Source organism: Tauraco erythrolophus, chromosome 4 (assembly GCF_009769465.1).
Source record: "Tauraco erythrolophus isolate bTauEry1 chromosome 4, bTauEry1.pri, whole genome shotgun sequence".
NCBI lineage: Eukaryota > Metazoa > Chordata > Aves > Musophagiformes > Musophagidae > Tauraco > Tauraco erythrolophus.
In genome coordinates, this window is record NC_141468.1 from 7,761,209 (window position 1) to 7,785,715 (window position 24,507).

Genomic DNA, 24,507 nt, shown 5'->3' on the forward strand with positions numbered 1-24,507 from the left:
TTCAACAAGGCCAAGTGCAAGTTCCTGCATGTCGGTCAAGGCAATCCCAAGAACAAGTACAGGCTGGGCGGAGAATGGATTGAGAGCAGCCCTGAGGAAAAGGACTTGGGAGTGCTGGTGGATGAGAAGCTCAACATGAGCCGGCAATGTGCACTGGCAGCCCAGAAAGCCAACTGTGTCCTGGGCTGTATCAAAAGAAGTGTGTCCAGCAGGTCGAGGGAGGTGATTCTGCCCCTCTACTCAGCTCTTGTGAGACCCCACCTGGAATACTGTGTTCAGCTCTGGAGTCCCCAACACAAGAAGGACATGGAGCTACTGGAACGAGTCCAGAGGAGGGCCACGAAGATGATCCGAGGGCTGGAGCACCTCTGCTATGAAGACAGGCTGACAGAGTTGGGGCTGTTCAGCCTGGAGAAGAGAAGGCTCCGGGCTGATCTTATCGCAGCCTTCCAGTACTTAAAGGGGGCCTACAGGAAAGCTGGAGAGGGACTTTTTACAAGGGCATGTAGTGATAGGACAAGGGGCAATGGATTTAAACTGAAAGGGGGTAGATTTAGATTGGATATAAGGAAGAAATTTTTCACTCTGAGGGTGGTGAGGCACTGGAACAGGTTGCCCAGGGAAGTTGTGGCTGCCCCATCCCTGGAAGTGTTCAAGGCCAGGTTGGATGAGGCTTTGGGCAACCTGGTGTAGTGGAGGGTGTCCCTGCCCATGGCAGGGGGTTTGGAACTAGATGATCTTTAAGGTCCCTTTCAACTCAAACCAAATTCAGGCAATGTGTATTTCAGCTGGTGTGCATTTGCAGGCAGGTTCCAATTCACCATCTACCACTCCAGATAACTGAGAGATTTCCACAAGTCCTGTGATATCTACCAGCCTTGCACAAAAGTCTTGGCCAGCCTAAGACATTTCAAATGACACAAAAATCCTACGGTTAGGAAACCAAATCCTGCTCTAGGTGTCAATGTTTTAGGTATTAAGATAAAAGCAAGGTTGTCTACGTTACCTAAGATATCCTTCATCCAACAGGCCCTGACCCCTCCAGCATCCACCATCCCAGCAACTCAACACATTTTGGGAGCAATGCTGAAGTAGACAAGACCCCTAACTCCTTTCAACTGCTACTTAAAAAAATCCAACCAAGAAGCCAACCCCAAACCAGAATATTTATACATAAAATACATGGGGAAAATATGTTCAGAGTCCCATTTAGAGTGTAAACTTGGAGACCAAATAGAAAAAAAAAACTAAAATCAATGTTGAAGTAATTCAAAGAGCCCCATGTAAAAAGGGCTCTTACATGATGATTCTAACAGTGTTGCCTGGATCAGAAAGCTTATTCCGGTTGTTAAAACAATCCTTGGAGTCTAAGGCTTTCTATGGTCAGAAACATTGTTCCATTTTGGTAGAGTATTGATAACATATGTGTCTTTTTTTTCTTCTTTTCCTAATACCATTTTGAAAAATGCTTTTAGTTTTGTTTACACATTTTGCACCATTCCCTAAATCAGTCTGTAATTGACCACAAGCATTTAAAAAAAGAGGGGCAGGGGTTTTGGAATTTCAAAACACAAGGAATTACTTTAAAACAATTTAAAAGATTGGATTTAAATTCACAAAATTAAACTCAACATCTTACATGCATTCAGTGCATCTTATTCAAAAGGCTTTATAAGCTAGAAGATAAAGACTCCAAAACACATCATAAGCTCCAGCCAAATTCAAGCCACCTTCTCCACACAGCAATAGATATGGAAGGAGGACCCCAGGCAGGCTGCAGAGCTTGTTTCAAGCTGTGGACTTTTCCAGAATCCACTGAATCTAAGCCCAGAACTGCTATATCCAGGAAAAGTAGACAGTGAGACAGAGCCACAGTCATTGTTAAGATGGTGTAGCATAAATGGTCCAGCACCATGTCAGTCCCTGTTAGATGCTAGTAAGTCCGTACAGGGCCAAGGCCAGAACACAATGTGAGCTCAGATGACCTCTGTTTCTGCAACTGTAATGTATTGTCTTCACCCAAAAGGCAAGCAGAATCTGAAACCAGTTATTCGCAGGGCTACCCTCAACACTGGGCGCAACGCAGGAGCTCTTTCAACTCACATATTGTGCTAGGCATGGATTTCCAAACCACTGTGCTGACACTGCCGGCAAAACTCAGGTCATGGAAAGAACCAGTCTCAATATTTGGACTGACTACTCGTCACGTTTTACGTGCCACAAGATGCACATTCATTAACCAGTCACTTCAGTACCAGTTTATGCCTGGAGAAAGCACCAGTGCTGCAAAGCAGGGAACACAGTGCTGGTATCACATAGCTCTGTTTTCTCAAGCATTTCTGTAAGGAGTAATTCTGTTGGCAATTCTCATCATTAAATAAAATGAAGTGTGATTCAGCTGCCCACCCTGTGACACCTAGTGACACCTGAAATGCCTGTGTGAGCTCCAGTTGCCATCGGAGAAGGTGATGTTTTAGTGATGAACAGAAGGTTTTCTGCTGTTCCTGGTCTTATACCCTCTCTTCCAATCCCCTACGACATTTCAAATGGCAACAGGCAGATGAATTGCTCATCTCAGTCTGACTGCTGGAGTACAAGGTGACTCCCGGAATGCATTGAAGATGACTTCTTAAGCCAGGTCACGAACAGTCCTATCAGAAGGGATGCAATACCAAACCCGTGGGTCACCAATGCAAGTGAGATAATTGGTGACGTCAAGATTGGAGGCAGCCTGGGCTGCAGTGATCACTCACTGGTGGAGTTCGCAGTCCTGAGGGATATGGGTCAGGTGAAGAGCAAAGTCAGGATCCTGAATTTTAGGAAAGTGAATTTCCAGCTGTCCAGGGAGTTAGTCAATAGGACCTCTGGGAAACTGCCCTCAGGGACAAGGGAGCAGAACAGAGCTGGCAGATCTTTAAGGACCCTTTCCATAGAGCACAAGAGCTCTTGATCCCCATGTGTTAGAATCAGGCCAGGGAGACAAGAGACCAGCATGGCTGAGCTGAGACCTGCTGGTCACAGTAAAGGGCAAGAAGGAAATGCACAGGCAGTGGAAGCAGGGAAAGGTGTCCTGGGAAGAGTATAGAGACACTGCCCAGCTGTTTAGGGATGGCATAAGGAAGGTCAAGGTGTGGATGGAGATGAACATGGCAAGGGGTGCAAAGAATAATAAGAAGGGCTTCTACAGGTATTTCAGCCAGAAAAGGAAGGTCAAAGAAAGTATAGTCCATCCCATGAACATGATTGGCAAGCTGGTAACAACAGAGGAGGAGAAGGCTAACGTGCACAACAACCTTTTTGCCTCAGTCTTCACTGGCAACCTCTCTTCCCACACCTCTCAAGTGAATGGACCAGAAGATAAGGACTAGAGGAGCAAAGTCCCTCCCACTGGAAGAAAAGATCACGTTTGTGACCACCTGAGGAACCTGAGCATCTATAAATCTATGGGACCTGAGGAGATGCATCCCAGAGTCCTGATGGAATTGGCTGATGTAGTTGCCAAGACATTGTCCATGATATCTGAATAGTCATGGCAGTCAGGTGAAGTCCCTGGTGACAGGAAAAAGAGAAATAGTGCACCCATTTTTAAAAAGGGTAGAAAGGACACTGGGAGCAATTGACCTGTCAGCCTCACCTCTGTGTCTGGGAAGCTCGTGGAACAGATCCTTCCATGCTAAGGCACATGGAGGACAGGGAGGTGATTCAAGACAGCCAGCACTGATTCACCAAGGGCAAGTCATGTCTGACCAACCTAGTGGCCTTCTATGATGGAGCGACTACATCAGTGGACAAGGGAAGAGCTACAGATGTCTTCTATCTGGACTTCTGTAAGGCCTTTGACATAGTCCCCCACAACATCCTTCTCTGTAAATTGGAGAAATATGGATCTGATGAGTGGACTGTTTGGTGGATGAGGAATTGGTTGGATGGAGATATACAGAGGGTGGGTTCAACGGCTCAATGTTCAGATGGAGACTGGTGAGAAGTGGTGTCCCTCAGGGGTCCACACTGGGACCAGTAGTGTTTAATATGTTTATCAATGATGTAGGCAGTGGGATTGAGTGCACCCTCAGCAACTTTGCAGACAATACCAAGCTCTGCCCAGAGAGGTTGTGGAGTCTCCTTCTATGGAGATGTTCAAAACCCGCCTGGACGCATTCTTGTGTGATCTGATCTAGGTGGTCCTGCTCTGGCAGGCAGATTGGACTAGATGATCCTTTGAGGTCCCTTCCAATACCCAACATTCTGTGATTCTGTGATTCTGAGTGGTGCAGTTGACACACCAGAGGGACAAGATGTCATCCAGAGGGACCTGGACAAGCTCAAGAAGTGGACTCATGTGAACCTCATGAGGTTCAACAAGGCCAAGTGCCAGGACCTGCACAGGGGTCACAGCAAGCCTCAGTATCAATACAGGCTGAGAGATGAAGGGATAGAGAGCACCCCTGCAGAGAAGGACTTGGAGGTACTGATGGATGAAAAGCTGGACACAAGCTGGCAATGTGCACACACAGCTTAGAAAGCCAACAATATCCTGGGCCGCATCAAAAGAAGCATGGACAGCAGGTCAGGGGAGGGGATTCTCACCCGTTGCTCCACTCTGGTGAGACCCCACCTGCAGTACTGCGTTCAGCTCTGGGATCCTCAGCACAGGAAAGGCATGGATCTGTTGGAACGGGTCCAGAGGAGGGCCATGAAGATGACCCGAGGGCTGGAACATCTCTGCTATGAAGACAGGCTGAGAGAGTTGTGATTGTTCAGCCTGAAGAAGAGAAGGCTCCGAGGTGATCTTATTGCAGCCTTCCAGTACTTAAAGGCAGTTTGTAAGAAAGGTGAGGACAGACTTTTTAGCAGGGCCTGTAGCGTTAGGACAAGGGTTAATGGTTTTTAAACTAAAAGAGAGTAGATTTTGACTAGATATAAAGAAGAAATTTTTTATGGTGAGGATGGTGAAACATAGGAAGAGGTTGCCCAAAGTGAGTGGTAGATGTCCCATCCCTGGATCTGTTCAAGGTCAGGTTGGACAGGGTTCTGAGCAACCTGATTTAGTTGAAGATGTCACTGCTCATTGCAGAAGGATTGGTCTGGATGACCTTTAAAGGTCCCTTCCAACCCAAACTATTCTATGATTCCCACCCAGGGGTGGAACTGCTGGTGACATTCAGTCAGTCTCATCTCTGAACTTTCTGGATTTGAGGGCAGAAAAAGCAAAAACTTGATTTTTGTTCTTTTAGTGGTTTCCCTTTTCAGAAAAAAAAAAAAAAGCATGTTACACTAACTGGAAGCACATTTCTAAGCCATTGAATAGGAGAATATCCCATTTGAACATCTGCTTGGTGCTGGGGACCTCCTAGGGTAGGCAGAGATGAACCTCTCCCTGAAAACACAAAACAAGTTTGCAACAACCTCTGTTCTGCTCTTGGAGTCCCAAATTGCTCTGAATCCTTATTTAGCTACACCGATAACCTGCTTCCCCTCCCTCTGTCCATCACCTGCCTGTACTGATGCCTGCAAGGACTGCCTGCATTTTCCCAAGATATTAAAAAAAAAGGAAAGAAAATTCCTAGAATCTGCAGAGGAAGGGACAAGATACTGCCCTGATAAGTACTGAGAGCAAACATTAACTCTGCAACAGCCACATTCCCAGCTCGATAGTTGCAGGGTTGAGATGGACCCTGGACACTGCCCATGTGTACGTTAGTGTTTAAAGATACGTGTGGGCTTGGAAGCAGGTTAGAGAACACAATTAGCCCCGAGCAAGGCTGAGATCTCTCCATGTCAAAACATAGGAAATGCTGTAAATACCATGGCTAATGCAATTACCAGAGCTTGGTAAACACCACTTCGTTAGCAGGGACCACGGGAGGCTTCTCCCATTTCAGACGTTTCTGACAATGAAGCAGGAACCAGAGGTTGATCCTAAAGTCAGGTAAATGCCTCAGAGATGCCTCCACTGTCGGATTTTGGTTTTAGCTCTTCTTTGTCCTAACACTGTGATGGAAGGAGCATCCTCAACATCTGTAATGTGTTTCTGGAGCAACGACCGTCCATAAGGAGTGGGACGCATTCCAGCAGCTCCAAGGTGCCACTGAGTGGGAAGCCTCAGGATGTTTCCCATCAGTATTTCAGCTGCTTCTAGACATGGGTTAAATATAGGAGGGCTTTGTCACTGCATGTGGTTTTAAGCCATTTTTATTGCAGCGGGAAAGATTTGAGCATAAAATATTATTTCCAGGATACATTTAATGTACAGTTTCGCACCTTTGGGAAAAGAACCAAGAATCACACTTGTTTCCCTCCCCTTTGAAACCGAGACTTAACAAAACATAGGCTCAATTAGGATTTCAAGGGACAGATGAAGTGTTCACTGAACTCCAGCAAAACATATCCAAGCCTAAAGCATGTCAAAGGGCAGAAATCAAATCAATGATGGTATTAACAGCCCTTCCCTGGGGTCTTCTTAAAACTGCTGGTTTCCAATCCATGGGATTTCCCAACATCCGTGTTCATGTCCAGCATGGCTATAGCTGTTTGAAGGGCCTGGGGAACTTGCCAGTGAGTTTTAGAAAAATTCACCTCCAGGTTGTCTTTTCAAATCCAGCTGATGGAGGTGGGCTTTGGATGATATCTGGCACCTCCTGGAGCTGCTCAGCCACATTGTGAGGATCTAAACCCTCTCCAGAGGGAGCAAGTCACTACCATGACCACAGCCATCCAGTCTGAGGAATGTGACAGGGACAGAGTGCTCTGAAACCCTACATAGTCCCTCCCAGAGCCATTTCACAGCCCGTGCAATGGATCTTCCTCTAGAGGCAGGCAGCAAAAGAAGCATGTCTTCTTTTAAGAGACCCACCACAATCTCCCAGCCTTACCTAAGCCTTGTAAATGACAGAGATTTCACCACATCAGTTGGCTACACATTTCAGTGGATTATTTCCTCATTTCCTATTTTCTTTTTTTTTTTTCATTTTCTTTCATTCACATCTGTTATTTTTTCTTTGTCTCTACTCACAGATATCTCCTCAACAGAGGTACTTATAGACCAAGAATAAGCTGCCTGTTTCCTTTCCACAGATAAGCCACATACACAGAGATTCTCACTTTGAGGCATCTTTTATAGACCATGAAGAAACTCTCTCCCACTCATCTGAGACCTCAGAGCTCTTCTAAAGCATGGGCTGGCATCTGGCAGAGGTCCCCCATGGCCACTGTGGCTAAGCCCCTTCCTCATTATCCCGCCTCTTCCCCAGCCTAAGATGATGCTTTTAAGGTGGAAAAGAACTTTCCTCCTCTGCAATGAAATGGAGGATTTTGAGTGGATGTGGCTGCTATGTGCATGCTTCATAGGCTCTGAAACAGGACTTCTTTCCCCATGTAATGGAAATGGGGACTTACAGCATCTGAATTTCTATTCCTATCCTCAGCCAATGTCAGTATAAGCTGTTCCTCCACTTTGACTTTCCTTCTTTTCTCTGCCCAACTATCATCCAGTTAAGCAACTAACTGAATTTTTTCCACAATAAAAAAAATAATCAAAAACATCCAGAAGAACATAATTGTCTTCAGACTCTGTCTAAAGGCTCTGGAAAGACAAAAAGGAAGCCAAACAAACGAACGTGCTCTGAAATGGGTATACAGTGAAGACAAATGGAGGTGATAAACCCATTGTCTTTTGAGGCCATGAAGAGGATACGTGTCACCTTCCACCTGAAGAAGCAAGCCAGACTTCATACCACCAACATGCCTTGGTTTGAATAAACAGCCAAACCCTGGCTGCTCATGTGTCACTCACCTGAACACATCTCTTTACTTGAAGTACGACATTGCCTGTGCAACAAGGCTGGAAGTCACGGATGGGGAAGGGCACAGGGTTTAGACAAATAAGTTTACAGACAGAAAAAGTGTTCAGACAGCTGTTTCTAATCCCAGTGGGGATAAATCCTGGGTCAAAGCGAATCATCTCCACTGGACTGCAATACAGAGCCTAACACACCTGCCTCGCTTTTACCATCTGCAGAATGGGAATACTTCTCCTGCTACCCCTGCACGGTGATGAAGATGAGTCAGTTGGAGGATAACAGCAGGTAAGTAGTAGCCTGCATTTTAGTCCCACATCTCGTCCCGATACAAAACACTGCACTGACATCCCCCTTGCAGTAGCTAGTACTTCTGCTGGTTCCCCACTGATCTAGGAAATGCAAAAATACTGCAGGACAAGTCCACTAAGTGCTTTCGGATCTCAGGAAATGTTTTTTTGCTTGCTTGCTCTTAAGTTTTTTGGGCAGAAATTCAGACCTGGCATTCTAGCCATATCATTTCCCCTTCACATTATACGGCGTCATGGAAATTTGCTTCTCCCTCACTATATTTCTTCCCTACCATCATTCATTTTACAGATAACTGGGCTAACAGTGGTAGCAGCATTCTTCCAAAAAAACCCCACAAATTGGGGCAGCAAAAGGAAGTAGTCACTGTGTCAGCTGCCAGAGGCACCTGCAGGATGTCAGCAGCAACTAGCTGCGACTGGTCACACCAAAACCATATACTCCCAGTCCCTTGAAACCAGTCGCTCTGCTTTGTCACTTCACATCAGCTGCTGCAAAGGGCTACGTGCCTCCAGGGCCAGTGCCAAAGCCAAGGCTGGCACCGCATGGCCACTCCTGGCAGAGTGCAACAGGGCAAGGACATTTCTCCAGGGGAACTTGGAAAGGCGCTCGGCTGGCAGAGGCAGGACGGGCTTTAAAAGGCTCCGTCTGCAGCTTCCATTAGGGATTCGAACTACTGCTGCCTTGGAGCCAACTTGGCTTGGCGTTTGCGAAAATAAACATCGAAATGCATGGGCTGGGAGAAAATATGTCCCAAATTGCAAGATCTCCTCTCCCTTCAAGCCGCAGTGGCTGATCCAGTTACAGGCAGCATTACAGGTGTCCCGTCTGCCAGCTGCCAGCTGGATTTTGGTGGCTATTGATTTTAATAAATGTTTTGCTCCATCTTTTTCTGTATCTATCTCACAGGTGGGTCAGGAGAGAGAGACAAGTGGAAAGAAAAGACTTTTCCCTGGATTCAAGGTTGACTGAGGCCAGCAACTAAACCAAAGACCGCCTGTGCCCACAGTACCTGTAAGAACAGCGTATGCATCAAGGACAGACCCTAGCCCAGGACTCTTGGTCCATGTGAATCATCATTCCCAACTCCTCACCAACATGAAGCATGAATTTGCTCATGCAGAAACATCTAACACATCTACAGTCTAGCAAGCTTAAAGAAGGGCTTGGTGGTTTCCACAACTGTAATGAACAACACAGAATTTGCAGACCTCCCTCATTCATTTTAGCTGCTCTTGCCCCATCAAACTTTCCTGAGATTCAATCTGAATGTATTCCCCAAAACAGCCATGCCAAACCAAGGTCTAGGAGAATCCAAGCAGATGAAGAGCCAGATACACCCAACTCAGATGTTTGCTTCTCTCTGTTATTCTCAATCCAATCAGACACACTGAAATAAGGTCACAGTGGGTTACCGTGAGCGGGGTGCCAGGAGACATATCTGAGCATCTTCTAGTAGCTCTCAGGCTAAGTCAGTACATTCATTTTCTAAGTTTGAAAATTCATGGGACAAGTATGAATAATAAGCATGACTGGATCAAAAACATCCTTGATCTGCTTCTTTGGACTTCATATTTTGTTTTGTCTTGGGTCAGTAAGATAATATGTCCACCTTGCAGGAACACCAGCCTCAAGCCTCCTCCTTGGAGGCCAGGTCCCATATTCTCTGGGGAGCACCTTGAGTACAGGAATCTGTGTCAAGGAAGATGATTTGGCCGCAAACATAAGTGCTTTCAAGCATGTGTTGCTCAGTACTTCAGTTCCCTGCTCCAGTAACCACCCAGGTCTCCACCGGCTGCCTCCCTTGCTGATCAGTGCTTTCACCCTCCCCAGTCTATGGTGGTGGGATGTCCTTCCTCACTTCCCGCACTGGGAAGGTCAGGAACAGGAGGACAGGGCAGAAAAGCAGAGGAGTCACTGAAACACACACAGGGCAGGAGACAAGGGACCAAAGTCAACTGTGGCCTTCTCATGTCTTCTGATTGTTGCTTTTCCCATGACAGCATCATCTCCTGAGGGCATGGAGAAGAGGTCCATCTCTTCTTACAGTGCTGCAATTCCTAGCCCATCTTCACATGCAGATGCTCGTGGGGGTAGCTTCAAACTTTCCATTGCCCTCCTCAGAGGGAGGTGTCTCCCAACTCAGCCACTTCTGTGCTAACACAGAGGAAAGGTGGCCGACTCAGCAACAGTCCCATCTCCTTTTCCTATCCTGAGACAACCGCAGCAACATCCCACCTGAGCTACACACCATGGATTTAGCCCTGGCCAGGTAGCCAAATCTTTCTAACATGACTGGGAAAGACATTGCTTCAGCCCTTGGCTAAGAGTCAGCAGTTGGGCATTTGCAAAAAAATATTTGTCCAGCTAACTAGCACTGCTGCAGGATCCGTGCTCAGTAGCGTCACTGCAGGTCTTTCAGCCACCTCTGGGCTGGAAATCTAGAGGGTACAGCATGCCTCCAGGCAGCCTTGGATCTGAAACACAGGAGGGACAACAAGGTCCCTTCAGCCCCATCTTAGTGTCTCTCAACGTGCATAGCTCAGCCCACAATCACCAACCACCTCTGTGGCCACCAGCAGTTTCCCACTCCTGTGGCAGTGGAATAAGCCAGATGGAGAGCCAAAAAGGTGTCCCGGGTCTGGAGTCAGGTGCCTGCTTGTCACCAAGTTCATGTACAGGAGCAGACAGCCTCATGCCATGAAATACAGAATAATTTAGTGTATTTGGCAGAACTTCTTTAAAGTGTGGCTTTGAATAATTAAAAGCAGCCTGGAGCCATGTAGGTCTTCATTTGTTACCAATTCCTGGAAGGACTACTGTTTGGCCCTTCAGAGGAGGCAGCCAGGTACAAAAACACACATACCCACGGCTATGTAGGCATTTCCTTGCTCAGCAGGCTGGAAACCAGATATTTTTAAGGATATCATGTACTTGGATGTGCCTTAAAATATAGTCAGAGAGAACTGTGCTCTCGAGTAACCTGCACTGCTTGATAGGAAGCAAGTTGGTCCAGACTCATTCACCAGGAGCTAGGACATCAATTTGGGACTCCCTTCATTTCATCCTGAACCTATGTTGGTACCAAGAAAGCACAAATTGGAGGCCTCACCTTGGCAGCTCCCCACCCATCACGGCTGCCTGTGGGGACAAGACTATAGATGAGTGGGGAAAAACTTATTCAACCCCAAATTCAGAGTGTTCACAACTGACATCAAATTCAAGGCTCCCATGCTACCTTAGGCCAACTCTGCACTGTACATGGCAGTCAGACAACCTGCCTACTGATACAGAAATAAGGCGCCTCTAAGAGACACACTGAAAATAGAGAAATTTCCCCATTTCCCTCCTGGGAAGTGCTCAGAACACCTTATGGGTGCTATAAATATGAGAAAGACCATATGCAATGGAAATGTTCCGTGGATAAGACTATTTTGAACTCCTCCTTGATCTTTCATTCTGTATTTTAGCAGTCTGTGTGCATGTGGGAAGATAAAAAACTGACAGGGAGATGCCAATCAGACCTCTAAGAGTTTCCTACCACAGGCTGGGTGGGAAGATTTGGAAATGAGTCAATGCCATTTCTAAGCCAAAAGACTCCTGGGGATGTTATCCGAATATATCAACTGTCTTGTGGCCTCCCCTCACCCCAGACACTTGTCAGCAGTTCTCCATTTCATCTAATATTGCTTACATGTATTCAAATTAAAGACAGACCGTAGGAAGGGGGTGCGCTCTGGGTGGGTTTCTGGGAGGAAAACAAAAGCACTGTAAATCACTATTAAAACAACCCAGAAGCGATTTACACTTTCTATCATGCTGTTAGGCTGATGGAGCAACAACTCTTCTAACAAATGGCAGGGCAAGAAACCGAATGTAAACCAAGATTTTCAAACCTCTAGATATTTGACCTTACTTTCATCTATTTCGAGGTCTTTTAGCCCTGCCCTTGCCATGTAGCAGTGTTTTGAGCTGAGAAGATTTTCTATTTCCCTAGTGCCTTAGGACCAGAGAAGGGAGAATTCTTTATGTGGCTCATGCCACAGGCAAACACAAAAGACCAGTACACAAGAATTAAAGAAAACTGTCTTAACCAAGCCAGGCTGCTGTCTGTTTTTTTCCAGATCACTCTTTCCCCTAAAACTGCTGGCTCTGGACTCCATGACTGGCATTTTCCAGTCCTTCAATTCCTCTCAAAGCACTCGAAGCAGAGAGGGAACTCCTCAAGAGCAGAAGTGATTAATTTTTAAAAGACCAAAACCAAACTGTTATTTCATTTTATCTCAATGGATACCATGGATGAAATTTCAGCTGAAAACCGTTATGGTTATCAGCACTTTTTTCTAGTGGCCAGGATTTGCATGATTTATGTAGCGAGGTCACCTTCAGCATCACAGATGTCCATCTCAGCCACAGCAGGAAGAGCTCGGTCCCTGCATCCAACGCAGCTCCAACTCTCTCTAGAGATGCCACAGGCACCTCTCTAGCAGGGACCCATCCACACTTTCTAGCCCTGATGCTATTTAATCACTGTCTAGACTCAAAATCAGGGAGGTCAGAAAAATGATGGGGACTTCTCCAACTTTCCTTCTTCTTTTCCCCTCTCCAAGGACACGTTAGCTGGGGAGATGGAGCAAAACAGGTCTCTACAGCAAAAGTTATTCAAGCCCTTCTCTGGTAGCCCAAAGAGCTTTTGTGTAAGCTGCTATTTCTCCATGATTTAAGCTCTCATGGCCATGTGAAGCGTCGCTGAACGAGAGCCACTATCATTCGCTTGGTTGAGATCATCAGGGAAGAGACAGGCAGAGGCCATTGCTGAGCAAATGTTCTGCTCGCAGATGGGTTAAGGGAATGATCCGACCCAGTGGCTCTCAGTTCATGCACACGGCTGTTGCTAAAATACAAATAGCTCTGAAACCATTTCCTCTACTTCCACAGAGGAAGAATGCCATTTAATTTAATTTTTGCTTTGCATAATGGCGAGGCCATTATTACATTGCTTTCTAATCCGGGTCTTTTTTCAGCTGCTCCAAAGCCTTGCAGGTGTCCTAATCAGGGCATCAGGTTGTAGCAGCAACCGAAGTGCCACCGGAGAAGAGGACCTAGGCCCAAAGATGCTAAGCAGGTATTTGTAGACTGCCCTGCTAACACACTAATTACCTTGCTTTTCATTTGGGTCACTGACTACTCTCATAAAAGTTTTATTATTACCCAGATAGATCTCTGGAGGTCTCTCAGAAGGCAAGTCCATTCAACTAATCAATTGAAATAACAGCGTGGTTGTGGCTCTGATGTTCGAGAGGAGAAGAGGCAATGCAGGGAGAGAGGTTACTAACAAGATATAATCTCCCCTGCAGTTTTGCCGAGCTTAATTGAAGTTATTGAACTCCTTAATTTCCGTGGGCTTTATCACAGTGCTAGTGCTCTCACAGTTGCTCACGATCAGTTTGACACGTCACTGTTATTCCCTCGTTATGATGCACACGGGGTCATTTTGCAACGTGAATAAAAGGGGAGGCCAAAAGACCACGTTTCCCTATCAACCTGTTGACTAAACCAGGAGTTAAAGCCCCTCTGAATAATAGATAACTACAAGCACTGTTTGACACTTCTACAGACCTTATTATCACCAGAACTAGAGTCACTTCGGTGTAATCCCTCATCTGCAGACAATGCAATGAGGTCTTATTTATGAGATTGCACCACCCTGCAGAAGGCCAAGTCAGGAGGAGAAATTAGAGCCTCTAGATTTGCACGAAAATGATAGAAATCTGCAGGGGGGCCAAGATTTCAGTCCCAACCCACTGCATCATCCCCAGGCTTAACAGCAGGCACCTTGAAAGGGGGAAGCTGCAGAGCTGATTCCCATCTCCCAGCTTGGGCAAGCAGAAATCGACCTCCTGTGCGTAGAAAAATGTCGTTTAGCACTCAGCCATTAGAAAAATTTGGCATGGGAAAGAGGCATTGGCACATACAGATGCTCTCTGGGCCTTCAGGATTTTCCTGTTCCCCCTCTCCATCCCTGGAGGAGGGTGCTGGTTGCATCACCAAATGCTCATCCCCATCTCCCAAAAAAAGGTCGGACCCCTCAGACTCCTTTTGAGCAAGAAAAATTCGCAAAGCTGTTCCCTAAAAGCGTCAGTAATGAAACATCAGCACCACTGGCTGCACCAGAGAATAACTGGGAGGCAGGCAAGGGTTTGTGAGCAATTTTAGGGACACTGGGGGAAGCAGAGGGTAAAGGAAAAGAGGCATCTGGGGTGGTTTCCTGAGGCAGGGGTAACCCAGAGGCTGCCCGTTGATGGGTACGGGACAGCCTGGCATGCCCGTGCAGGAGCAAACTCTGTGGGTCTTCCCTTAGGGGGTTGACATGAGACTTGGGCCAAAACATGGAGCTTTTAAGAATTTTAATGAGTTTTTTATTACTTCTTGATTGTTCCTTTCTTTAATAAAAGCACCTTATTAAACAAAACTGCTGTGACTGCAGGAATCCTTGGATAGGCGAATACTGCATTTCTCCCAGGGGTGGATGGAGGGAAGAATCGACTAAAACTGTAACTCTGAAGCAGAAAAAGGAGCATTCCAGTGTTATTATCTCCACCAACATCAGCTCTGGGGCTGGGCCAAACCTGAGACCCAGGTACCTGCAACATGCTGCATAAAGGGGCTCCTCACTCCACAAGAAGTTGCAGCCACTCGTTACAAACGCAGCTCCAACCCCAAACCTGGTGGGAACTCAGGGCTTTAGCAACAACCTTGCAGAAACTGCTGTGACAGTGAGTCGGAATAAGGCAGGAGGTCTGCAAATGTCACTAAGGGGCTGTGAGAATAGTCAGGATGGAGCCCAATTAATTACTGCCTCTGCTAACCTGGAAGCTAAAACGTGAGCACCTAAAGAAACGCCGACCGGAGCTACGGTTGCTCTCCAGAGTCGCCAGAACAAGCACCTGAGTGAATTTATGAGACTGTGGGGCTATTGGAAAGCAGCATCTGGCCGTCAGCCCAGACAGCAAGGGGCTTAAAGATGCAGATGGAATTAGCTTCCAGTGACAACAGCAGGCCCAGGATGAGGAATGTATTGTCCTCGAGATGTGCCTTGGATCTGGCCTCCTTTCGCCATGCACCATGGGGCTTTTCCGAAAACTAAAAGGGCTTTCCTGTGATCAAAAAGGCTGGTTGTGCACTCCAGTGCATCAAGAAGTTCCTGCACATCTCTTTGCCCTCTTTTGCATCATCAGACACGATTGCTGGGTGGAGGAGAAGGAGCCATCAGGGTTTTCCTCATTTCACCCCATGAGACAGCCCAGACAAGACAGCCTGCATGCAAGGGGCATGGCAGAGAGAAGAGGGTGAGCAGGAGGACAGCACATCAGTGGTCACCTTTGGGTCCCCAGCTCCATGGCTGGCTCAGGCATGCTCTGCAGAACGGACCTCTCCTTGGGAGCAGCATTACGTGAGGCTAAAGACGTTCACCCATCACGGGGCTCTATCACCTCAGAGCTACAAACATGAATTATTCATTGCAACTGCACATGCTTCCAGTGCCAAATTCTGCCTTAAAATGTCCATCCCAGAAATAGATCAAGAATAGGGCACAGGGCCAGGAGCAAATACAGTGATTCAAAAAGCCTTTTGGAGTAGAAGATCCAGCTGCAAACAGGAGATTTCATCCCTCCTTTATCCCAGACCTACTGAGGCACGCTGCTTTTTGACAGACCCACTCTTTAAGATGTTCCTGCATGCAGCTGTCTCAAGACCCAGTGGCAGGACCTTAACTACTAACTCCTGGAACCAGACCTTCACTCCATCTGTCTTCTGATCTGAGGATCTCAGTGTCTCCATCTCTTCCCTCTGACTACACAAAACATCCGTGATGGATTTTAACTAGAAATTTATGTCAGTATGCAGCAGCTAGTGAGAATTCTGATGCCTCACTGCAGTGTGAGCCTCATCAGAAGACCCTTCCCTCTCTGTCCAAGATCTCCACAACTTGACACCAGCGCAGAAGCCTCCCCTGGGTGTCCCAAGGCTCCCTAAGAGCCTCTTTTCCAAAAAGCTTCAAGAACAATGCTCCAAATAATGCTCACTTTGTGTGTGCCACGACCCTGGCGCACGTCACAGGTTTCAGCTCAGGACCTGGCAAGGGACAGCTTGGCCAAGTGTGTTTGGGAATGGAAATTGTTTGCACTGTGACAGGATGCGAGCAGATGCGGTGGCAATCAGGAAAGACACTGTTGGAGGTGACAAGGCAAAGAGAGAGGCAAAATGCTAAAGAGAGCTGCACCCTGGACATGGGCATCAGCACTGGGAAGAGCTTAGGAACAAATTCCTAGTAATGTGGCAGCCGGAAACATCATCCCCTTCCCAGGCGGGAGCACGGAGGCGCCGGGAGCCGGCGCTCGGCTGGGCAAACACAGACGCAGGAGCTGAATGGGAGCACAGTCAGCCTGAACTATTTTGAACTGGTGCAGAGGAAGCTTTTTCTTTTCATTACGAAGGGGAGACAAAGTGTCCGTCAGTTGCGCTGAATTTATTCCCTCGACGGGTGGGTGTTGAAGTACGTAAAGCCCCCAGCCCCGGTCTGCGCGACCAGCAGCTCTAATCCCCCCTCAATCTGCTCACAGCTGCGCGGGGTCAGAGAGCGCAACAGCTGAATTGCACTTTTGATACATATGCTTTCGGTTGCCCCAGCCTACCCTGGAGGTTTCTGCCTTGTGATTCCCATTAAAGCCAACTGGCGAGACTCGCTGCTGGCATGAACGACCACCAAACCATCAAGATCCCCTGCATTTAGCTCAGCTAAATAAACAATGGAGAGGCATCACAAGCACACTCTGGGAGTTGGATCTGGTGGCTCCCCAATGCCACCTTGCTCCCCCGGAGCAAAATCTGTGGATTTGGCAGCGGCAGAGCCTTTACGTGCCAAATACGTTGCTTGGAGCACTGGGGAGCCTGCGGGCTGGCAGGGAGGAGGCAGGGCTGGGACCAGGGCTCCCCGTCTCCCCCTTCTTGCCCAGCCAGGATTGCGGCTCTGCAATCTGCTTGTAAGAGGATTCATTTTCTCTTAAATGTCAATTCCTGCTGTTATCTCCAGATATATATTTGAACATCACCATTCCTCACTCCCTCCCCAAAATACCAGCAGTGAGGAAACACTCTCTCACGGGGCATCCCAAGGAGCAGGGTTGTGTCACTCTCCAGACGGCCATGCAGCAGCTCAAACTTTGTACGCTGGCGGTCGGCCAGCTGCAGAAGGGAAAGGGCTCAGCCAGCTACCAGTAGAGCTCCCTCCATCCATCTCCCAAACAAGCCACTAGTGCACCTGCTGCCATACGTAAATATTGTGTCTTAGAAGAATCCACAGAAGACACAAGCAATGACACATGTCCTTGTCCATCCTGACCTAAAGAAATGCTTAAAATGTCCTTGGTTGCCAGTGGAAACCACCAGCCTCATAAAACGAGGTTTGGCACTAAAACAACTCTCCAAGTTCCACTTTTGTAACTGTGTGTGCACATCCAGAACATGCACACACACAACTGCAGGTTGCTCCTCACTGCCAAGGAAGCATTTATTGAAATCCTGCATTTATTACACAGACTACAGCCCCATAAAGGGGCTCAGAAGCCACTAACAATGGCCATGGTTGGACTTTCCATACCAAAAATGTACTTTTTGGGAGGATTGCCTAGAGGGTGAACTACTGGCTGCGGCCTCTCTTGCGAGGAGAAAGAGGCATTTCATCCAGCTTGTTCAGAAGTAGGTGCTGGCACAGCCCAGACGAACCGTGCCCTCATCACTCAGACTAACTGTGCCCTCAAAAGTCTATTCTTCCCAGCCACTATAAAGACAGCTTTGGGTGATGAATTCAGAACTAGATGTTTATGCTGTTGTGTGGAGTTAGGCAAGAATAATCCCTTAGAGCCTGTCGTGGTCCAGGCGCCGCTCTCACTACTGGAGTTGAACGCAGAAGTAAAAAAGCAAGGCTCTGCTCCTGAACATTTCAGCTGAAGTTAAAGTATGGAGTCTAGAGAGAGCAAACTCAGGAATAACCCAGGTGGAGTAAGACAGTATAGGAAGCAATACTGCTTTCCAACCTATTGCTCATGAACAGGTGGATAGCAAGCTTTACTCAGGTCCACGCAAAGCTAAAGAGCTAACACAGAGGTCACCTTTGAAAACAGAGTTCAACACCTCCCCACTATTGTGTTACTTTGCCAGTGATACCGCCAAAGGACCAGGAAAATCAAGGACCTGCTGCTCTGCATTCATATATAGATACATTTGCAAGGGAAAAGGGAATGCCTGTGCCCACTTAGGAAACAAGCCCTGGGGAGCAAATAAATCCCTTACCCGGTTGTCCTCTTGAATTTCCCAGTCACTGGAGAAGCTCAACACATGCTGTGCCTGCGAGCAGTTAGAAAACTGGAAGAGGCTGGCAAACATCCTCCTGTTCTCCTGGGTGTCGGGGAAGATCGCCTCCTGGAAGTTGACTCCGTGCGGCAGGAGGATGTAGTTCTCGTCCATTCTGAAACACAAATTGCACGGGCAGCCCGCTGTGAGGCGAGGCTGACTGGCGCTTCCTCTCCTGCAGAAGTCACCCGTCGTATTTCAGCCTGGCTCAACAAGTGCCACCAAAGTTGCACAGACAGACTTTTAGACAGCATGTGGCTCAGCTCTCCTGGCACTTGGCAGCCAAGACGGCAATTTCCACCATGGAGGACGAGACCAGGCAGCAGCAGTAAGGACCTAACAGGTTCCTACCACCCTGCAGACATCAATGAAACCCCGTGAATGAGGCAAATGTATATTTTGGCCCGTGGTTCCTACTGAATTTGCATCACTTTGCCCTTGATCACGGAGTTTAAGTACTCCTTCAAGTAGTCAGTAATAAATAACTTGTCTAAAACGTACTTGAAGACTTTGCCACAGACGGAGCACTAGACAGCATCAAATCGTGTTTCATTACACAGCCGGTGTAAGAATATACCGAAACGAGCCACTGAGTTGTATTTCACAAACAAATTCAATCCGAATTTCTTGGATTGAAAGGTCACGGCGATGGCTCTGTTCCCACATTGTGGTTAATTTTCTCATTTTTTTCGATGAGCCCAAAGTCAGGATTTGGCTGGGACTCGGGAGAGCCGGGAGAAAGCTATCGGGTGAGTATTCGGGGATGAGTTTCAAACTCTCACGCCAAACTTCGGCGAACAGGCACTGGCTCCTCTCCAGCGCCGTGGCCGTCCCGCCATAAAAACAAAAGCAGCAACACCCAGGAGCTACTCAACAGCAGCTCCCCGCACATCAGCTGCCCGGCAATGCTGGAATATTATGGGGTTTGGCTGTTCGTTTTCTCGATGAAACTGTGAGTGGACGCGCAAAGGAGAAGCCGCTGCGGGGAGAGCGGCGGCGGGACGGAGCGAACCCTCCCGGGCAGGGGCGGGCGCGCATCCCCCCGGCCGCGGGGATGCCGCGGAGCCAGATTCCCCCCGGATCCTCCCCCATCCCAGGACTCACCGGAGGAAGAAGAAATAAGCGTAGCCCTGCATGACGGTATGCGAGTGGCAGGAGAAGTAGCCGAGGCCGGTGAGGTTGAGGCGGGAGCCGGCGGGTACCTCCAGCATGCTGCCCCACGCCTGGTCGCACAGCAGCTCGATCTCTGCCGAGTAGAAGAGCCCCCCCGCTCCTTGCTGGGGGCTGCCGGGGGGACCCCTCTGCCAGGGCAGGTAGTTGTAGGCGCCGTAGGGGTCGGGGTGCAGCGCCAGCACCCTCGCGTACACGATGATCGCCGCCAGCTCGGCCCGGCAGCCCTCGCTGAGCGGTCGCCACTCGCTGGGCAACTGGCAACCCCCCCCGCAGCTCGCCCGCCCCCCCAGCCCCAAGCCCAGCACCAGCAGCGGCAGCAGCCGCGGCGGAGGCGGCATCGCGGGCGGCTCCGCGGCCGGGCCGGGGGCGCGGCGCGGCGGGCGGGCAGGGGAGGGGAGCGGGGTTAAGGGGGTTGCGAGGGGTGTTGGTGGGGGACGGCCCGAAGCCGCTGCGGGCTGCCCCGGAGGCTGCGAGGGGGCTGGGGGAAAGGTGCAAAAGGGCCGGGGTGGAGGAGGCAGGGAGGTGGCAGTGCGAAGGGGCAGGGAAGCGAAAGGGTGCAAAGGGGCGAGGGGCTGGGGGGGGGGGGAGGGGGCAAGTGGAGGGTGCCAGCAGGCAGATACCCAAAGGGCTGAGATCCGAGCAGGCAGGGGTGCAAAGGGGCAAAGATGCAAAGGGTCGAGGGGCAGAGGGGCCGGGGGTGTAGAGGGGCTGAGATGCGAGGAGCGGAGATGTAAAGGGGAGGGATGGGAAAAGGCAGAGATTGCGAAGGGGGCAGAGAGGCAAAGGGGAGGGATGGAAATGAGAGAGGTGCAAAGGGGGAGGTGAAAAGGGAGGGAAACAAAGGGGAGGGAGGCAAAGGCAGAGTTGCAAAGAGGAGGAATGCAAAGGGAAGAGGTGGATAGGACAGAGAGTGCAGATAGGCGAGATGTAACAAGGCAGAGATGCGAAGGGCAAGAACACCCCGGAGTGGGGCAGCTGCTGCCAGGCATCCCCCGGCCCCGCGGTGGGCACTGGAGTCAGCCAGGGCTTTGGGAGGTGAAGGGGTGGTTCGTGGGGTGCTGGAAATGCGAGAGTCCCAGTGGAGCAAGGGGCTGAGCACAGCTCCTGCTGGGAAAGAAGATCCTGGGAAACTGGACATGTGAGGGAGGGGAAAGCTTGCAACTCTGGTCACCCACTTCTTACACTTACAGATGAGGACGGAGAAAAACTTGCAAGTGGAGGAGAGCAGCTCTTCCCAGAAGCCTGCAACTGTTTCTCAAAAGACATCTGGCGAGCAAGGTAAAAATAAAAAGCCAGGTCTTGATATATTTTTACTTCCCACTGTTTCCTCCTAGAACTGGTTGAGGCAGCTGCAGCTTTTTGGCAAATGGCTCAGAGACTGACCCTCTCTCCTCATACAAATTGCTGTGGAGCTTCTCCCGAGGGTCTGTGGGCCCCCCACAACTCACAGCCTGAAATAGTCTCTTTCTATTTCAGTATTTTCCTTTTCCCACATCTGATCTCACTGGGGATAACAGAGTCAGGAATGGGCATGGGACACTTAAAAACATTTGTTACAATATGAATATCATGGAGACATGGTCCCAGTTAAATCTCTGCCTAGCTGTAATGGTTACTAAAAGTTTGACGGCATGTCCTGGCTGGTTCTTTAATCTCACCCTCTGCCTGTCTGTCTCCATCCATCTCTCCAGTCCTCTACACGGAGGTACTACTCCTACCGGCTACTAGGAGCTGCTGGGAGCAGAAGGTGCCTTTTTTTTCCATGTTTGTGCTGTGCTCGCCGTATGAGGGTCCTTGGGCATGACTGGTGTTCAAAATAATGTGCAAAATAACGAATCATCAGCTAAATAATGCTGAGCCAAGTTCATGACAGTGAGACAAAACTTCTTCTGTGACAAGTGTCTCCCTCTGGAATAGTTTCATCAGAGTCAACTGTGTGCAGAAAATGGGCTGAAGACTTTAACAAAGGTAATATCCAATTTCATGATAGCACAGTCCTCCAATGTATTTCATCATACCTTTACACAAGAACAGCAAAGTTGGTTCTTGCTAAAACAGAAACAGATTTTGATTTTTTTTTCCTAACAAAAGCTGCAGAATGACAGTTAGAGCTTTTCTAACTTTTTTTTAATCTGCTTCCTGAAGATTGACAAATTGCTTCCAACTTCCAGGAAAAACGCTTAAAAGACAATCTTGAAAATAATTTTTTTAAGAAAATATCCTCAGGAAATCCTAACAGATCAACAAGCTCAATATTATTCTAATGTTAATCATCAGGAAAAACTGCTTTTGCTTTGGAAACTGAAGGGACTAAACTGTGGTAGAGAAGGTTTCAGAGCCTCATTCAGTAGTTTTTAGATACATAAATAAGCACTAAGGAGAAAAACAAATAATAGAGGCTGATGTTGACTTCAGACAAACCTGAGGCGGTCCTGGAGGCATTTTGTGCAATCTAGTGTACACGGAGGCCTTGGTATGAACCTCAGGTTTCCGTTGAGAAACAGTGCTTTGAGATGTTGGCAAAGACAGGGGGTCATATGAAGAAAGAGAGAAGTGCTGCAAGTGGTGGGATAGATGTTCAGCCCATCCAAAGTGGTCTCTACGTGTCTCTCCATCGTCTCTCCAAGTGGTACGACTGGTGTCAGAGCCCGGCAGCTTCAGCAACATGAATCTCATGTTGAGATTCTGAGGAGGCATAGCCTCAAGAGGCTTATGAGATGTTTGCAACTGTAAGTTGGTCGGTTTTGTCCTGGGAATGAAATTCTTAGCTTGCGCGAAACATAATTGTTACTTCTTCTGTGTATACATATGAGATTGATATCTTCTGGGTAGAAGAGGCCCATATTTAAGCTTCATTTCTGTTTATTGTGTGTTGCAAGTGAGCAATGGTCAACTACCCTTAAACAACTTTGGAAATATCTAATCTAATCTGTGATCTGTTCTGCTATTCCTCGCATTTTAGTTAGCCACCACGTAGCAGCCGGGAAGGAGGACAGGGTGAGAAAGGGAGGGGCATGGGCAGCTCACACCCAAAATATAGATGTGTTTTTCCTTAATGCAACTGTTAATAGTCTAAATTAAACTGCTTATATTTGGCAAGGGTGTTTGAATCAGTGAGCCATCTCAGAAAACACAACAGCATTTGCTGGCATACACCAGCTCTGGGCAATGCTCTCCAACACTCTTTGTGGTGGTGGTTACTGGAGTGTGGAAGCAAGTAATTAATGTTCTTTGGAATTTCTCTATCATCCTGCAAAGTGGTCTTGTCAGTGTTTTGAGGATACAGCAGGAGTCCATGGAGCTGACTTCAGTGCTGAATGAACTGAAAGGAGGTCTTGGCCATAGCTTTGGAGCAGACACAGTAGGTATGCAAGTCTTCACATAAAAACACAAATACCTCTCGCCTGAAAGTGCCTTATTTCCTTGTTCTATTCCATTTGCATTTGCTGGTGCTGCACCCAGTGCCATTGTAAGGGCTCGGGGTGGCTTGTCTTCTCCTCTGCCCTCTGTGAGACGTCTCCAGCTGAGACCTCTCCCTGTCAGGAGGCTCTCCGGAGATTCATCACTGTGTAACCTTTCCTTCCCATCCCAACAAGCTGGTCCATTGGGCTATTTGCTGTTGGAGTTCATTAGGAACTTTCAGATCAGTATTTTAGTAAAGAATTAGAACCATCTACATTCAGATCACAGTGATTAACATTATTTTGCTCTTAAATTTCTCTCCACAGAAGCACTGTCAATTCTCTTCTCTCTTCCTTCATTTCCAAGGTAGTGAAAAGTAGCAGGAGCATCTGAATTTGTTCCAGGAGTCTTTTCGCTTCCAGCTCTGGATAGCAAGAAATTAGTGACATGAAGTAAGGATTTAGAAACCCTCCCTGGAGACGGCATCCTTCAGATCTGTGTTTGCTGTTTCTCTGCAGGGATCCACCGGCTGATCTGAGAGGTTCTTCAGTGCAGCCTGAATACTTTTGTGCTGTGAACCCAGCGTGGGTCTGACGAGTGGTGTAGCCAAAACCAGCTAATCAGAGGAGCACCAATAGATCCAATTACCACTCAGGCTGCGCTTTCAGCCACTCATGCATGTGCCACAGTTATTCATTTACTTCCTCCACTTAGATGGTCTTGTAGACTTTGAGACAGGCTTGTGGTTTTTCCCAGGCAGGAGCTCTTCCTTTCCTTTCACACATCTTTACAGATATTTAAACCAAAGGTTTCTTCCTCCAGGCTGTGTCATTTTCTTTGCTCTTTCAGTGGTGATGTAAGCCTTTTAATAAAACATGGCTCTGCTCTCTCCCTCTCTCTTTGCCTTTAAAGTATTGACAGAGTTGAGCGTCAGTCCAGGTATCAAAGCAGAGAGCGCGGTGCTCGGAGTCAGGCTGCCTTTCTGATGGATGTAGGTGATCTCAGACCTCAGCCCAGCTTCATTTTATTTATATATCTGAAGTGATTTCTTTATAGTCCAGAGTACAAAATATCAAACACAGATTTCTTTGCCCCTGCCCACCGCTCTTTAAACTGAGTAACCCATAAAGATGGATATTTGGCTGTGTTAGTGTCCCCACAGGAAGAGATGCTTTCATTAGCTCCTTCTGTATATGCTTCTCTAATTCAAGGCATTCTTCTCGTTGTTTGACACTTGGTCCATCATATTTAACTATTTTTGTACCAATGTCTGGGCTGGGTAATTCCTATTCAAAAAAATCATATTTCCTGGCCAAAGTTCCCTGTAGTTCTTTATGTTTCTTTCTTTTGAAGAATAATCGTGACCATGAAGAAATAGGATCTGTCTTTGGGGACCATCTGGGAATACATTGCT

General features: G+C 47.9%; 1 protein-coding gene across 1 annotated transcript in view; it reads right to left on the reverse strand.

The window, feature by feature from the left end:
• The window catches only part of CCDC3 (coiled-coil domain containing 3), a 45,292-nt gene extending 25,263 nt beyond the window's left edge, over positions 1–20,029 (reverse strand). Inside the window, exons 1-2 of the mRNA XM_086610835.1 lie at positions 19,623–20,029; positions 18,459–18,633 (exon numbers count right to left, since the gene is read on the reverse strand). Of these exons, the coding sequence (XP_086466961.1) occupies positions 18,459–18,633; positions 19,623–20,029 (582 nt within the window). The remainder of the gene's footprint in view (positions 1–18,458; positions 18,634–19,622) is intronic.
• Between the last annotated feature and the right edge of the window lie 4,478 nt (positions 20,030–24,507).